Consider the following 18,209-nt stretch of genomic DNA (forward strand, 5'->3'; position numbering starts at 1 on the left):
AATACATGGAAACATAACATCAGCATCAATTCAAACATAAAATACATCGAAACATAACACCTGCATCAATTCAAACATAAAACACATCGAAACATAACACCCACATCAATTCAAACATTGAAACGGTTAAAAGTGAACCGCTTTGCTGCCCAATTGCACTATGCTCTTTTGTGATTTAAATTTAGTGGAAGATGCTGGAATGAAAATTATAGAAACACGAAGAAGAAATGCTGTTGTCTTTTGTAAAAGAAAATAGGCGCAACTTCGCAAGACTAGAGTCCCTGTAGCAGTTGGTGCAAACAGGAAAGCAGATGAGATGTGTGGCGCACAGCAAGCAGCGAGGCGATGGACAGGCAGAAAATTTAGGAGGAGGCAACTGCTGTTGATGGGACAAAAGCCAATCACGAACTCTTCGGCCTTTTCTTCGCCCAAGTCAAAAGCGAAAATACTTTTTTAAGCTTTAACGTATTTGTTTTATCAAGAAATTTAGGGAACAACCGTCTGTCGGTAAAGGGAAAGGCTGGCTGCCCTTGGCAAAGTTGGAGAGTGAGAAGGAAAGATTGAGGACTAAGAGGGACAGTGACACTGAAGTGAGAGAGTGAAAGAAGGAAAAGAAAAATTAATTCAATTGTTTTTTTCCCACACAGCCCACGTTTGCTGTTCTTGTACCTGCAAGGACATGTTGTGTCCCCGTCCATAAAGTATCCATCTCGGGAATCACCGTTATCTCTCTCTTCTCCCCCCCCCCCTCTCTATCTGTTGCAGTTCTGCTTTACCCTGATCCTGGAAATTGGTTGTCAAAGGTTCTCTGCTTTCGAGTCCGTCACTCACATTTTTTCACATATTTCATGGGTTTTTGAGGAGAAGGAATTTGTGGGCAGTCTTAGATTTGAGGCGTTACGAAGTGGGTCTTTTCATTTCTTTGTGTTTTTGGTGATTTCTCAGGGATTCTTAGTCATAATGGGGGACAAGGGCGAGGTTTTGGAGGCCATTCTGAAGGAGGCTGTTGATCTGGTAGTTTTCTTGTGTTTTGAACTTTTTTTGTTTTTTTTTTTGTTTCATCTTGAACCCTTGCCTCTTCTTACTCTTCTTCCGCATACCTGGTTCTCTTCCTGGTTCCTTGATCTGTATGTTGTTCCGGCTGGTGTTGTAGGAAAACATTCCTATCGAAGAAGTCTTTGAGAACTTGAGATGTACTAAGGAGGGGTTGTCAACTCAAGATGCGACAGAGAGATTGGAAATTTTTGGGCAGAACAAACTCGAGGAAAAGAAGGCAATCGCTCCTCCTTGTCCAGTTCCTTTTTTTCTCACTTGTGTTCTTCATTTCCCTTAAATTCCGTGCTGCAAGATTGGGTCTAACTTTTTGTGGTCGAATTTTTCAGGAAAGCAAATTTCTTAAGTTTCTAGGATTTATGTGGAACCCATTATCTTGGGTCATGGAAGCAGCTGCCATTATGGCCATTGCTCTTGCTAATGGAGGGGTATGTTGCTGATACTGCCCATTATTTTTCTTCTTGCACTGAAAAATGGGCTTCTTGCTTCACCTCTTTTACCATATCTTTTTTGGGTTCTTTTGTTTAGGGTAAACCTCCCGACTGGCAAGATTTTGTGGGGATCATAACGCTTCTTCTGATCAATTCTACCATCAGCTTCATTGAGGAAAATAATGCTGGCAATGCGGCTGCAGCTCTCATGGCTCGCCTTGCTCCCAAGGCGAAGGTAGCTATTCCTTTGTACACCTCACACTCGATGTCTCCGTGTGTGTGGTTTTTGTGAGTGTGTGTGTGCGTGAGAGAGAGAGGGAGAGAGACTCTATGTGTCTTTGCCCTTTTTTTTCTTGAAATGTTTTATTTTTGCGTTTTTGTCTTGTTTTTTTTTTCTTTTTCTTTTCCTTTTCAAATGGTTTGAATTGGTGGCCGTGTTTCCTTCTTCAAATGGTACTAAGTTTGGTGTATATGGTTTTCTTCTTCTTCAACTGGTTTCAAATCGGAGTATGCCTATAAGGGATTATTCTCCTACAGATCGTTAAAAATCGGTACATATATGTCATGTTGGGGCCGCCGCACACAAATAGTTTAAAACTGAAAAAAAATGTATAAATCTGCATTATTGTCTGAAAAGGTGCTGAGGGACGGGAGGTGGAGCGAGGAAGAAGCATCCATTTTGGTTCCTGGCGACATAATCAGCATAAAACTGGGAGACATTATCCCTGCTGATGCCCGTCTCCTTGAAGGAGATCCGCTCAAGATTGATCAGGTAGTACCTCATCTCTTGTTAGTTCAGTTCATACCTCGTGTTTTCAGTATCTTATGTTTGTTGAGGATCTAACGTGCTTTATGGATTCATAGTCTGCACTTACTGGTGAGTCCCTGCCCGTAACCAAAGGCCCCGGCGATGGGGTTTATTCTGGCTCTACCTGCAAGCAAGGAGAGCTTGAAGCGGTGGTCATCGCCACTGGTGTTCATACCTTCTTTGGCAAAGCTGCCCATCTTGTTGATTCTACTAACCAAGTTGGTCACTTCCAAAAGGTGACTGTTGATGCACTTCCTTTTGAATCTTATGGATTTGTTGGTCTGGCTTTTGTGTCTGAATTGTGGGATATTTCATGTTAACAGGTTTTGACTGCAATCGGGAATTTCTGTATATGCTCGATTGCTGTGGGTATGATAATAGAGATAATTGTCATGTACCCCATTCAAGATCGCAAGTACCGTCCAGGAATAGATAATCTTTTGGTGCTTTTGATCGGTGGAATTCCAATAGCCATGCCAACAGTTCTGTCTGTTACGATGGCAATCGGATCCCATCGACTTTCTCAGCAGGTTGGCCTTGGAACACCGGCTCTTCTTTGGAAAACGTGTGCACTTTTTCTTGATTGTCTGACGTCAAGAAATGTTTTAACTGAAGGGTGCAATCACAAAACGGATGACTGCAATAGAGGAAATGGCAGGGATGGATGTTCTATGCAGTGACAAAACAGGGACGCTGACATTGAACAAGCTGACTGTCGACAAAAATTTGGTTGAGGTTAGCTGTGAAACTGCAAATTAATAGTAACCTCTCTCTCTCTCTCTCAATCTAATTGTAACCACTGCTACATACTATGCATCTGCATATGCTCAGGTTTTTGCTAAAGGGGTTGACAAAGACATGGTCATTCTAATGGCTGCAAGAGCTTCTCGAACTGAAAATCAAGATGCCATTGACACAGCCATTGTTGGGATGCTGGCTGACCCAAAAGAGGTAATTTAGCTTTGTCTGCATTTGTCCCTTTCCTGAACTCTGTCTCATTGCTGTCATTTTACCTTTTGTTTGTGTTCTTGTGAAAAGGCAAGAGCTGGCATCCAGGAAGTTCATTTTCTTCCGTTCAACCCAACAGACAAACGGACTGCATTAACATATATCGGCAGTGAAGGGAGAATGCACCGCGTCAGCAAAGGTGCACCTGAGCAGGTAATGTGGGTGATGAATGATTCATTCTAATGTTTTTTTTTGTTGTGATGACATCTTGCTGATTATTGACCACAAAACCATAGATTCTTAACTTGTCGCACAACAAGTCAGAAATTGAACGTAGGGTCCACACAGTGATTGATAAGTTTGCAGAACGAGGACTTAGATCCCTTGCTGTTGCATATCAGGTACTTTTATGGGATTGGTCAAGTCATATGGTATCACAGAGTTCTACTGATCATGACAATGTGTTGCACTTTGGTACCTTTGCAGGAGGTGCCTGATGGCAGAAAAGAGAGCCCTGGAGGGCCATGGCAGTTCGTTGGCCTAATGCCTCTGTTTGATCCACCTAGGCATGATAGTGCAGAGACAATTAGGAGGGCACTCAATCTTGGTGTTAATGTTAAAATGATCACTGGTATGCGTTGGCAGTTATATCTTGCCCTTCATTCTTTACTGTTAGGATGTTATCATGCGCATACATTTAAGTCCCAATGTTCATACTTCATACAAGTATGTCATGATTCCTAAACAGTACAAAATATGGATGCTTGAAGGCTGTGCATATACTTATGGCGTCTTATGACATATTAAGGTATCTTTAACCTTTAAAGGTGCCAAATGCGGCATCTTTTTTTCCCTAGTCAAGTATTCCTAAGTCCCCCTTATGCAGCAAACAATTCAATTGGTTTTCTTTATTAGGAGGGCTATATAGGTCACTACTTTTCACTAGGTGATGCTGCGATGGGTATGATTTAGATGCTAGTCAGACATGATTTCTGCAAATTGTATATTTCTGTAGACCTAACTAGCTCTGTAACATTGATTTCTTATAACGATAATGTGTGATTGAAGCACAACGACAAGTTTAAGATTGTCATGATTTTTTCATGTTCTGTGTAACTTAAGTCAAAGTGCACCTAGGCACTGCCTTTTCGGATAGGCTGGGCCACCTAGGCTCACTTAGTCAGAAAAATGTTTTAATTTTTTTCACTTAAGTCAAAAAATGTTTTGATTTTTTTTTCTCGTATTTTCTTCTTCTTCTTTTTTCCTGTTTCTTTTTCGTTTTTTCTCCTCTTTTTCTTCTCATTCTCTTTCTTCTCTTCTTCCTCCTCATTTTTCTCCCTTTTCATATATGCTTTTGCCCCAGCTAGGCGCTGCCTTTGCACTTGCATAGGCACCGGCTAGGCCTTTTTTGAAGGCCACTGCCGGGGCTTACCTAGCATTCTGACCACTAGGCTGGATATAGAAGTTTGAATTATGGTACTATGGATTACAAAACACCTTCCATATTCTGGCAATAATTTTTTCAGTAGCTGGCAGTGAACCAATTGAGTATTTCTAATGTTAGTTCGTGAAGCCTGTTGTGTGCGAGCAAATGTTTTATGTGCAGAACATCACTGTTGGATTCTTCTGGTTGTGACACTTATCATGTTCCACAAATTCCATAATATATCATGATTTTTTATATTATGTACAATCAATTTTGATTCTAATGTTTGCGTAAAACATGTGAGGCTTCATCCACGCGAACTCTGGCACAATTATCTTAAGATGCAACTTTACAAATAGCATTTATAAAATACAATAACTAGTGTATAGGTTTGGAAGAAGGAAAAGATTTCACATCTTAGGCAATTTTAATCCATAATAGTGTGTTGCTGTAAAGAAATTAATGGTTCCATAATGATCCTTTTAAACTTTTTTTAGGGGATCAACTTGCAATTGGTAAGGAGACAGGCCGCCGCTTGGGGATGGGAACAAATATGTATCCATCTTCTGCCTTGCTTGGACAAAACAAGGATGAGTCACTTGCTGCTTTGCCTATTGATGATCTGATTGAGAAGGCTGATGGATTTGCTGGTGTCTTTCCTGGTAAGTGTTTTTTGCTCTTTCTGAAAGTTGGAGCTTTTAGTTTGTCTTGGGGTTAGTTGGCTATGATTTATTCTTTTCTTTCTGTATCTTGTATTCCACTCTTTTCCTCCCTTTGCAGAACACAAATATGAGATAGTAAAGCGCTTGCAAGCAAGAAAGCATATTTGTGGAATGACTGGTGATGGTGTGAACGATGCCCCTGCCCTGAAGAAGGCAGACATTGGGATTGCCGTCGCTGATGCAACTGATGCAGCCCGCAGTGCTTCTGACATTGTTCTTACTGAACCTGGTCTAAGTGTTATTATTAGTGCTGTACTAACTAGCCGTGCAATATTCCAGAGGATGAAAAATTACACGGTAGTATATGAGTGATATTTGTCTTTCTTGTACAAACTCTGTCTTGTTTTGAGGCATGCATATGCAGTTTCTAATAGTATTTGGTTTGTTTCCTGCAGATCTATGCAGTTTCCATTACTATCCGTATTGTGGTATGTGCTTTACTTGCACTTGATTTGATCGCACATGTTTAAATGCACCTGTTATGTCATGATCATTTATGTTTATGTTGTTTACTTGAAGTGTTTGAGTTTATGGGTAATTCCTGTTCATTTATGTATTTTTGTTTATTATTTGAAGTGCTTGAGTTCATGGGTAATTCCTAGGCAGATGTTATTTATTGATCATGGTTTGTCTTGAAGTTGTGGCCCATATGCTCATTAAAGTATTTTTCCTTTTCTGTGATGTCAAGTCTAAGTTCTTATCTTTAAGTTTTTGTGTACAGCTTGGTTTCATGCTGTTGGCCCTCATATGGAAATTTGATTTCCCTCCATTTATGGTCCTGATCATTGCCATCCTAAATGATGGTTAGCATTCTCTACCTAAGTGCTACATTGTTACTCTCTTGTGATTTCCCCTGCTTTTGTTTTGCAAAATCATGGTTAGTCCTCGTCATTTTGCCTTATCATGTGAAAAATATTATATATTACCGTCTCTTGAACGGCACTTCGTTGCCTTCTTTACTTGATTAGGTACAATTATGACAATATCAAAGGACAGGGTGAAGCCGTCTCCTCTTCCTGACAGCTGGAAGTTGGCCGAGATATTTGCTACTGGTATTATTATTGGCAGTTACCTGGCTATGATGACTGTGATTTTCTTCTGGGCAGCTTATAAGACAGACTTCTTTCCGGTATGGTGTTTGAATAACTTTTTTTTTTCCCCTATAGCCTCCGGAATTCGCTTGCCATGCATGCTAATAAATTTTCAGCATTTTGCTGTGGGACATTTTTATGACCTGTCAAACAAGCTGATGTTCTGTTGACTCGGAGGATGGTATTTCACTGATTCATGTAAAGGCATTAATAAGTTTTATAGGATGTGCAAAGCACAACATTGGACAATGTCCAAGCTACATTGTATCTGGATTGCATGTTTTGCCATGAAACTTAAGGAGATGGGCAGGAAATTGACAACTATTCCAAGGAAATAGGGATGCCCAGGTGATGTAGTATCTCATATATTTCATTTGGGAAACAGCCACTAATAGTTCTCACATGGCCTGGCGGCCTTGGCTGGGAGATATGTCTGAATCTCAAGTCTAATGTCAACAGTTTCTTAGTTTTGTCTGGGCCTCATGCCAAATCCAGTTCTTGTATCTGAAACCCAGTTGGCAACTTGTATTTGTAATGCTTTCACCACATAAATCTTCAGTGATGGTTCTAAAGAGGGTCTTGTGAAACCGTAAAAATTGTTCAAGTCAATACTTAGTGTATATTTCCCACAGATTTACATTAGTTGCAGACATTGTTTGGGCTTCTCTAGCTTCTGCTTGACTTTTTTTTTTTTTAATGGGTGATCTGTTTTTTATTTGTTTGATTTTTGTTATTAATGACAACATTTCAGTATGGCTGTCAGTATTTTCTTTTTTCCTTTTGTAGGTCCACTCACTGTTTTAGCTCTGTTCATTTTTTGTGCCAGCGAATTTTCAAGGTTTCCAGTCTTCAGGACACAGCAACAGATGATTTCAGGAAACTTGCTTCAGCAATTTATCTGCAAGTCAGTACAATAAGTCAGGCCCTTATATTTGTCACTCGTTCTAGGAGTTGGTCATTCGTTGAGCGTCCTGGTTTGTTGCTTGTTAGTGCCTTTGTTATCGCTCAGCTGGTAAGTCCTGCTCTCTTTTCTTAATCCCTTAATTATGCTTCAAATTTTGGGAAGCATAACTTGAATTTATTGCAGGTTGCTACGTTGATTGCAGTATATGCAAGTTGGAGTTTTGCAGCCATTGAAGGAATTGGCTGGGGATGGGCAGGTGTTGTTTGGCTGTATAACATCATCTTCTACATACCTCTTGATTTTATCAAGTTCATTATCCGTTATGCTTTGAGTGGAAGGGCCTGGGATCTTGTTCTTGAGCAGAGGGTAGGCATCCTTTAACATGTTCATGTTGATTACTTTTTCAAGTTACGTGTACTTCACAAGAGTATTTACCTTGGCTTGTAAGTTGTGGCCTGCAGATTGCTTTCACCAGGCAGAAGGACTTTGGAAAGGAGGCAAGGGAACTCAAGTGGGCTCATGCTCAGAGAACTTTGCATGGATTGCAACCACCTGATACTAAGATGTTCGGTGACAGATCCAGTTTCACAGACCTCAATCAGATGGCTGAAGAGGCAAAACGACGAGCTGAGATTGCAAGGTTGGTCATTCTCTTTTATCTTCCCGTTTAATTGCCTATGGCAGTAACCTGTTCACTTACAAGTTGTGTTAACCTTAAAGTTTGTTGAGAAGTTTGTATTGCAAGGTTGGTCATTCTCTTTTCTCTTCCCGTTTAATTGCCTATGGCAGTAACCTGTTGACTTACAAGGTGTGTTAGGCTTAAAGTTTGTTATTTTTATAATTCATGCTAACTTTTTATGGCTGTGAATCTACGAGTCAAAAATTGAAGGGCGGGAGAATTTATGTTAATTGTGTTCTAAAAGGTTTAAGTTACATACATAAAAGAAAGGAATATTTGTTATCCTCATTTTTCCTAATTGGCTGTGCCTAAGGGCATATCGGTTGAAGTAGATATCCTCAGGTTTTGAAGGAATTGCACGTATAGATTTTGTGAACCAAAGACTCAACATTTGTGGAAAAGGTTAAAAAACATTTCTAGTGGATAAAGTTTCCGGTGTTGATTCAATGAATGCTTCCTAACAGTTTGTTATTTGACGTGACATGTATGCACTATTTTGAGACAGTTGTCTTTCTTAGGCAAGCACCTAGTCATTTTTGGAAGGATGTGAGGTTTTCTTTCCACCAGCCAACAGTCAAGACTGTCAAACCTTTTTGCTAGCTATATCTATTTCTTCATTGACGGAATGAACACATCCAAAGATAGCAAAACCAGTACAGCTTTCACTGCATTGTATCTTTGCAAACAAAAAAAAAAAAGCATCTAAAAGCTGGCAGGCATTCACTGGACACTGACCTTGAAGCGGGTGATTCATCAATTATCTGATTCTTGTTTTGTCATGCATGGAGATTCATTCTACTCTGTAAACGATGTTTTTTGTGTCTATGGTCCTTTCATTCTTTTTTGTCCAATGCACACTTACAAGTGAGGGAGAGATGAATTGGAGACTAGGGGTAACTAACGCACTCCTTTTCCATTATGACTTTTGTGCAGGTTAAGAGAACTGCATACTCTGAAAGGGCATGTGGAGTCCGTGGTAAGATTGAAAGGCTTGGACATTGATACAATTCAGCAAGCCTACACTGTCTGACTGAAGACTTCATGTTGCATGCACCTCTGCCGGGCTCTGCTCTTATTTATTTGGTTGTATTTTTCTGGATTCTATATGTCATATAAAAATATGTTTTTATATTATCAGGCTGTAACTAGATGCATTTTATGCCGTGTATTTTGCCCTTCTGCTGATTCAAGGATGAGGTTGTCTGTACCTTCTGATTTTGTCTGGGGCATGAGAGTGGATGTCAGCCTTTTCACACTGAATCTGCTGCCCCCTGCCTTGTCCCCACTTGTGTGGGGGATGCAATGGTTGAGGAACAGGACATGTGTTGTACTCGCCTTCTCTTATCTACTTGTCTATTACGACCTCAGCCGTGTGTTTTTCACCATTTCTTTCCCTCGTTTTTGCCTTCTGCTTGGTTTGTATTTATGCAAAGGGATGCAAGCCTTTATGATGATCGTGGCATGTGGGGTCCTCTCTGCCCACTTGTGGGTGTGTTGTTGGATGAGATAGTTTGGCTTTTATTCATAGTGCAGCTGGTACAGTGGGGAAGAAATATGGACCATATGGAAGTTTTCTGTGCACTCTTTATTTTCTCTCTTTTTTCTATAATGTGCTTGATGCAGCTCAAGCCTAACATGTCATGCTGTGGGTTGCCATGTCTGTTGAGGTCATCTCCTGATTATTTCCCACTAATGCTTATTATGATCAGTTGGATCCATTTACATCTTTGCTAGTCATTGTTCCTGTTTTGAAAGAAACGACTTTTTTCTATTCATGATTGCTTTTACATCTGAGGTATGTTAAGTACATGTCTGAGATTCTCTGGAAAATAGTACTTTACTGTCAAGAACTAAAGTATGCTAGTTTAAAACTGAACCATAAAAAAGACATTGGCAAAGTTCAAGAGCCATGCGAAAGTCTATCCAACCTCAAGTTTGCACGATATGTTTGACCAAGTCTAAGCAACCAAACAATGTTATCACTGGCTGGTTCATTTCCCCAGATAAGCAAAAACAAAAGCTTCTAATATTAAAAGGCTATTTGTGCGTAGTTTTCTTTGTAAACGCGTGAAATTTGTCCTTTTATTGTTGTTTTCCGGCAGTTCGGGTTTTTTTCTTCATTTTTTACACCAAAGAGAGAAAGCGAGAGATGCAAACGAGTATCGAATGAGTTAAAAAATTTATATTTGAGCTGGCAAATGTAGTACTGTGCATCTATTTCTTTGTTCTTCTAAACTTTTCCTCCACAAAATAATCCACTGTTTTAACTGTTCCACCAGACCTAACCTGCTCGTCTTTGGCTTGAGCAAAAATTGATGGCCATGGAGATGAAGCCACTAATTGCCTACCTACCAACAATGACACAATCAATTGCATCAAACCCTTTGTGTCTGCAGGCATTATAAAAAAATGATTGGACACAAAGCATGTAACTGAAGTTCTGTCATGTTTAGGGGACGTTAATGGGATCGGATGGTGGATTTTGTCCATGATGTACGTTCGATCCAAGTTGATGATTTTCATGAGAGCCTTTTCTAAGGTGATATTGGGGCCCATACGGAGCCACCACTAAACTAGTACTTTTTAATTACTTTAAGATAGTGGCACCAAAAGCGTGTTGGTTGTGCTTTTAATGCAGCCTTTAGCTTTAATAAGTAAGAAAGAAAAGGAAAAGAAGGCACTAAAGCCAAGTATTTATGTTCACTTTTCATTTAATCTGCTTAGTACTTTGAAATAGACCAAGAATTCCACCAACAATTCCAACCCTTATGCAGTTCTCTAGGAACTTGGCTGATTCCAGTTGCTGAAATCTTTGAATTTTGTTGCCTAGGTTTGTGGAAGAAGCATAGCTGGTTTCTGGATAATTATTGCCCGCAGTACTAGTTACAGCCTGATAATATAACTCATGCTAAGAGAAGCACATCAGTTATAGAATTCTTGAACCTTTTCAATTTGGAGGTCTTAAAATAACCTATCTACTGGCTAAGTGTATGGAACCCTTGTTGGCTGCTGTTATACCTTCACAATCCACCTGCAGAATTGTAGTCGATTCGTCAATGAATTGTTTTGGTGGCCATGAGAAAGCCAGTCAGAGCTCGCATAAGCTCTGTCCATGAGAAAGCCAATCAGAGCTCGCATAAGCTCTGTCCTATTTTGAACTTAATGGATATCTTATAGAAGCCTCAATTACTTGATTCAAACATTACTTCCCCTTTCAAAATAGTAGGAGGCCATAAGTTAGTTAAGAAAAAGAAAAAAGGGTGATCCAATTTGTAAAAGCGTGACAAACCCGTTGCAAGAGTCCATATCACCGCTGGGAATCACATTTATTTGCAAGTTTGAAGGTAAGGGAACCAATTTTCACAAATAGGAGTGAGTCCGCCCTTGATAAAAAAACACTTGATTGGGTTCAAACTACTAAGCCTTAATGACAATACCATAACACAGCTTAGGCAAAACCATTGAATTGAAACTTGATTCCAAGTCTTCCTTCAACTTGGTATTTTTCACGTTCCCCTCTTTACCACCTTCTGTGGTTGGTTAAAGAGTTGGACTTAAAGGGGTTAAACCAAAGAATGTAAACAGTTGTCCCAAGAGGCATGACTCAAACCAGCAGGCTGAGGCGCGTCATGCAGTACATCTCCAAATCCATACATGAGGGGTTATGGTCCTGTAGCAAAAATAGTTAAAGCATGTGAAAATCTCATCGCCTGGCACCAACACAACTCTAGACCCTAAAGGCAAAGAAGAGAGAAGTGGAGGGATGAATCTTGGGCCCTTGTTCGGGATGGAGGATAAACTTCGTGCTCACTTACTCACCCAAAAGGATGTAAAGTTCAATTATTACCGTGTATTTATATCAACAAGACTTGTCAAGATCGAAATAAAACTTGATAAAGATCGTCAACCTGACCCCAGTTTGCACCTACGCGTTTTTCATTCTCTATTTATTAGGAAATTTTAATCTTATGTCCAAGGAATAATTATTATGAAAGTCAGGTATTTTAAAGAAGGGGTCAAGTGGGGTCACCAAGTTGACCCGTTCACGTGTTTCTATGAACGTGTTTCTACTGATAGATGGCACATCGGAAAGTGAGGTTATGTTACTCACTGACTTAAATTGTTCATGTGTCTTTAACGGTAAATGTGGAACATGTCATTTTCGAACGGGACACCGACAAGTATAATATATTTTAATATTAATTAAGAATTTGTAACATACAATAATTTTAAATAATTTCTAATAATAAAAATACTAAAATTTTGTTTTCTTTTGGTAAAAGAACTTTAGAAAAATCCATGTTCACGTGTCCTATCATCTCAAAAATGATAATAATACTAATAATTCACGAGTTGGACTTGCATCAGACCACGAAGTGAGGCCTCCTTTACAGCTAGCTGGTCGACGCAGATCATTGCTTGAAAATCAGCACTGCGGAAACAGTAACGTTTCATTGTCAGTCATCATGTCCATGTGACATAGAATGTTTTATTATAATTGTGTATTATTCATTTAGTGTGATTCAATTACATATTTAGCGTGTACCAAAATTAACAAATTCATGCCTGACATTGGCATTGATTAGGATAAATCTATAATATTGGTATCCATTTTTTTGTGCTCTAATTCTGAAAGAATAATTATGTCATTTCGTTAAAAAAGAACCATTCACTGACAAATTTAATGTCGAAAACTAATTTGAAATGCTTAAGTAGCAGTGAAACTGTTTTAAAACAGGTCAAATGCTAAAAAGAAAAAAAAAACCTTCACCAATTTGTACTTTTGTTGTATACCTGTATGCAAGTTACATACGTTGCTCGGGTTTATATAATACTTTAAATTTCCATAATTTTCAAAGGAAAAGCCAACGCTTAGAAATATCAAGAGATTTCCTCTGAATTGTTAAGAAAGCGGAAGCAATCAAAGCACCACTTTCAAGAACTGTTAGAAATTGTTAGCTAAAAGAATGACTTGTCTGCACGTTTTCTTCTTGTGCTCCTAAAGGAATGACCTGCCGGCACGTCTTCTTCTTGTGCTCCTATAAATGACACGCATATAACACAAGAGCAACATAACAACTAATCCACCACTTGTTTCTTCAAGTGGTCACAAGACATGACACAAGACAGCAAAGATAAGAACACACTTGAAAGCCTTCCTCACTCAAGTTTGGCCAACCCCAAAGGGCCATATATATACACATAACAAAAAAAAACTGAAAAAGAAATGACATGACTCTTGGTGATTCCACTGTGTCTATAATTAACATGACTCTTGGTGATTCCACTATGGCCATTATTGACATATGCATTAAAAACAAAAAACTGAAAATTAAAATAAGCAAGGTGAATGGGCACTTGTCATGGCACGATGGAACTTTTGGGGAACCCAAAAGTTGAACCCTTCACCTTCTTCATAAAGACATGCACACGTTTTTTATTTTTTTGCATTAACTTTCATCACTTCCCCTTAATGCAAAGTATGAAACACTAAGGTGAGACCAAAACTTCACAAATTTTGGGTATGAAAATGTCTTAGTAAACCCATCCGCAACTTGCTCATTGGTTGAATAATACTACAACACGATTGGACTTTTACCAACAATCTCACGCATGAAATGATGATGAAGTTCAATATGTTTTGTCCGCCCATGGTAGATCGGATTTCTTGTCATTGCTATAGTTGCCTTGTTGTCACAATGGATTGGTGTTCCTTTAGTCTGACTTTGACCAAGATTTTCCAAAACTCGACGCATCCAAATTGCCTGACAAGTAGCTGCAGATGTAGCAATATACTCTGCTTCTAAAGATGATAATGATGTCGTACTTTGCTTTTTTGAACACCATGATATAGCACCTGATCCAAGTGTGAAAACATAACCGCTTGTACTTCTTCGATCATCTACAGCTCCTGCCTAGTCACTATCAGTGTAACCAAGTAAGTTAAAACAAACATCTGATTTATACCAAATTTCATATTCAGCAGTTTCATGGATGTAACGTAGAACACGTTTTGCTGCCCCTAGATGATGTAATGATGGATTGTGCATGAACCTGGATACCAAGCTGACAGCAAATAAAATATGTGGTCATGTATGAGACAAATATAACAAGTCACCAACTAGACCTCTAAACATTGTTTCATTGACTTTAGAAGTTCCATCAAACAAAGTCAATTTTTCACTTGCGTTCATTGGAGTAGAATACGACTTGCAATCTAACATTTTATACCTCTTAAGTAGGCTTAATGCATATTTTTTTTGAGAGATAAAAATGTCATTATTTGTTTGGACAACTTGAAGTCCAAGGAAGAAATGCAATAAACCAAATCTGACATTTCAAACTCACTTATCATACTATCATTGAATTTTTGAATGAGCACATCACTTGATCCCATGTAGATAATGTCATATACATAAACACGTACCACAAGTATGTCAATATCTTCATTTTTCAAGTATAATGTGGGTTCACTTTCACAACGTCAAAACCCATTTCTGTGAAGATATGTGTCAAGCCTCCCATACCATGTTTATGGTGCTTGCTTGAGGCCATAAAAGGTCTTCCTCAACTTATACACTTTCTTCTCCTGTCCACTTATGACAAAGCCCTGTGGTTAATGTACGTATACATCTTCTTCTAAAGCACAATTCAAAAAAGCAGACTTGACATCAAATTGAAATACTTTCCATTTTAAGCAAACTGCTAGTGCTATTACTAGTCTAATAGTCTCAAAACGAGCAACAGGAGAAAAAATTTTAAAATAATCAATGTCATATTTTTGTACATGCCCTCTTACGACTAATCTGACCTTGTATTTTTGCACATTTCCATCGACATTATATTTCAATTTGTAAACCCATTTCACACTTATAGGTTCATTTCCTTGTGGCAAACCTACTAGCTGCTATGTATCATTTCTCTTAATTGTGTCGATATCTTCTTGCATTGCTTTTTTTCATTCTTCTTTACCACATGCTTTCTCGTAACATAATGGTTCAGTTACCATAAAAGCAAATGAACAAGAAGCATAAATGTCATGTAGAGATCGTACATTTCTTGGTGGAGAAGATCCATTTGTAATTATTTCGACATCTTCTTCATGATCTGAATTGGTCTCTTTTGAATGAGTAGCACTTGACGATGATGCATTTGAGTGAGAAGTTGATTCAACAAATGGAATATGTTTGTCTTCTATTGTTGTCCACTCCCATGATTCATTCTTATCAAAAATGATATCACGTCGAATGATTAAAGATTCTGTTACTAGATTGTATAGTCTATAACCTTTTGAGTTATTATTATAACCCACAAAAATACATTTCTCACTCTTTTTGTCCATTTTGTCTCGACTACTAAAATTAAGCAAGAGGTAGGCAATGCATCCAAAAACTTTAAATTACTTACATGAGGTTTTTTTTCCCACCATGCTTCATATGGGGTCATACTGCGGACTGCTTTGGTTGGTGAGCCCAAAACTCATTTGGAAGATATTTCTCATTCAACATGCTACGAGTCATTTCTACTGTGCGATTTTTCCTTTCAGCAACTCCATTTTGCTGGGAAGTTTTTTTTACTGTCAATTGTCTACATATACCATATAATTTGCAGAAATTTTCAAAAATCATTTGATAGACATTCTCCCCTTCTATCAGTACGAAATATTTTTATAGGTTGCTCACATTCTTTTTCTGCAAGCACTTTAAATTCTTTGAATTTTTCAAAGGCTTCAAATTTTTCAACAAGAAAAAACACCCAACTCATACGAGAAAAATCATCAGTGAATAGTAGAAAGTATCTACTATTATTCAGAGATAGAGTTCTTGTTAGTCTACAAATGGCAGCATGCACTAATTCTAAAGGAGCTTTCGCTCTCCATGCTTTTCCAATTGGAAATGAAAGATGATGTTGTTTTCCATACACATATGCTTCATAAATATCTTCATTATTGGTAAGACGAGGTAAACTAACAACTAATTTTTTCTGCCCCAATAGCTTCAGTCCATTGTAGTGCAAGTGTCCATATCTTAAGTGCCATAACTTAGACACTTTATTTATGTCTGCAACTAAGGCATATGCACCAAAGTGTGAAAGCTCTATTGGAAACATTTTGTTCTTTGTCATGTGCACTACTATAGGTGGTATGTTAGAAAATTTCTTTTTGATATTACATACATCATCATGAAATGAAATCAAATATTCTTTTTGTGCTAACTGTCCAATACTTAGCAAGTTATATGTTAATCCAGGTATATAATAAACATCATGTACCAACCTTTTTGTAACACATTTAATTGGTATCTCAATTGTGCCTTTACCATCAATTTGCAACTTTTTGTTGTCTTTAAGTCGAACTTGTTGTTCACCAATTCATCATGTTATGAAACAAGTCTCTCTTTCATGTCATATGATCAATATTTTCTTTTGATTCTGTATGAGTAAAAAACAAGTTACCATCTTCTGCTTTCTCTTCCACTACATTAACTTGTTGTTTTGCTTTATCCCAATAGTACGTTTCAGTATGACCATTTTTTTTGCAAAAAACACAGTACCTGTTTTTGTGGCCATGTTTTTTATTGTATGTGTCACCTCCTTCTGACTTGTTTCTTCCTTCCTCAAATATTCCTCGTCCACATCCACGGTAGTTACCTCTACCTCGCTCGCGATATGCATTCTTTCGTACAGCTGCTCCCTTTCTCTCTTTGCTAAAGTCATCCAACTTGATTTGGGCTTGGAATGCTTGGTCTACACTTTTCTCAGTTGACTTGTTCATTCTTTGTTCATAGGCTAAAAGAGAACCCAATAATTCATTACCAGAATATGCAGTCAAATCATTAGGCTCTTTTATAGCTGTAACCACATGATCAAATTTATTGCGGTAAACTCCTCAATATTTTTTCTATAATTTTCTGGTTATTGACGACCTTTCCAAAGGCTTTCATCTCATTTATAATTATGAAAGCTCTTGAAAAAAAATCTTGGACTGATTTATTGTTTTTCATAAACAATATCTCAAACTCTTTATAGAGGGTTTGGAGTTTCACTGTCGTTACCTTCTTATCACCATGATATTCTTGCTTGAGAATAGTCCAAGCTTCATTTAAACTAGTAGCACCAGCAATTCGAAGAAAGATAGTCTCACTTACAGCTTGTTGAAGAACAAGTAAGGCTTTTGAATTCTTCTTCCGTTGCTGTCTTGATTCAACTGCCTTTTCTTCTTGTTTGGAGCTCTCTCCACTTTCTATATAGTCATTTTCAACTACATCCCAAAGAACTTGTGACAAAAAATAGTCTTCATTCCCATAATTATCACCATTAAATACAGGTATGAGCGATTGAAAAATATTCGAAGTGGTCATGCCATTAGCCATAATAAACAAAAATTTCCTACAGAAATTTTGTCGAACAAATTGTGTGCAGATTTTACCTTGCAGGCTTCTCTTTTGCATTCTTACCAACAATCACGACAACACAATTGACCTAGCTCTGATACCACTGTTAACTAAAGGAATGACCTGCCTGCAAAAGAGCAACACAACATCTAAGCCACCACTTGTTTCTTCAAGTGGTCACAAGGCAGCAAGGATTAAGCACACAACAAGAAATCTTTGAACACACTTGTAAGCCTTCCTCTCTCACATTTGCCGAACCCAAAGGGCCATATATATACATGTAAAAAAAATTGAAAAATAAATGACATGACTCTTGGTGATTCCACTATGGCCATTATTGACATATGCATTAAAAAAAAACTGAAAATTAAAATAAGCAAGGTGAAGGGGCACTTGTCATGGCACGATGGAACTTTTGGGGAACCCAAAAGTTGAACCCTTCACTTTCTTCATAAAGATATGCACACGTTTTTAATTTTTTTGCATTAACTTCATCAGAAATAACCATCGGCCATCTCAAGCCACAAAGGTGAAGGTTTGGTTCGTCCCCATTTTCTTTACATAGATTTGTGAGGAAACAAGTACATGCTCTTTATTATTATTTAGCCATGAGAAACGCGTCGATTGATATGATTCAACTGTCCACTTCTCAAGGAGGATAAAGAGGAAAATGCATTGGATCTTATCATAACTCCAAAGTCAAGTATGCTTAGACAACAAGACCTATTATATATATGTGCGATTCTCTCTCTCTC

General features: G+C 38.1%; 1 protein-coding gene across 1 annotated transcript; it reads left to right on the forward strand.

Moving 5' to 3' along the window:
• The first annotated feature begins 643 nt into the window (after positions 1–643).
• Positions 644–9,429, forward strand: LOC116255694 (ATPase 11, plasma membrane-type). The gene is made up of 22 exons (XM_031631601.2): positions 644–803; positions 946–1,014; positions 1,154–1,273; positions 1,383–1,481; positions 1,582–1,719; positions 2,122–2,256; positions 2,349–2,528; positions 2,616–2,822; positions 2,908–3,027; positions 3,124–3,243; positions 3,331–3,453; positions 3,537–3,641; positions 3,727–3,871; positions 5,164–5,328; positions 5,447–5,685; positions 5,784–5,816; positions 6,110–6,191; positions 6,357–6,517; positions 7,306–7,491; positions 7,567–7,749; positions 7,845–8,023; positions 8,996–9,429. The coding sequence occupies exons 2-22, from the start codon at positions 961–963 to the stop codon at positions 9,090–9,092; spliced, it is 2,871 nt and encodes a 956-aa protein (XP_031487461.1). The 5' UTR covers positions 644–803; positions 946–960; the 3' UTR covers positions 9,093–9,429.
• Positions 9,430–18,209: the final 8,780 nt, after the last annotated feature.

The sequence above is a fragment of the Nymphaea colorata genome, chromosome 6 (assembly GCF_008831285.2).
Source record: "Nymphaea colorata isolate Beijing-Zhang1983 chromosome 6, ASM883128v2, whole genome shotgun sequence".
Lineage (NCBI taxonomy): Eukaryota > Viridiplantae > Streptophyta > Magnoliopsida > Nymphaeales > Nymphaeaceae > Nymphaea > Nymphaea colorata.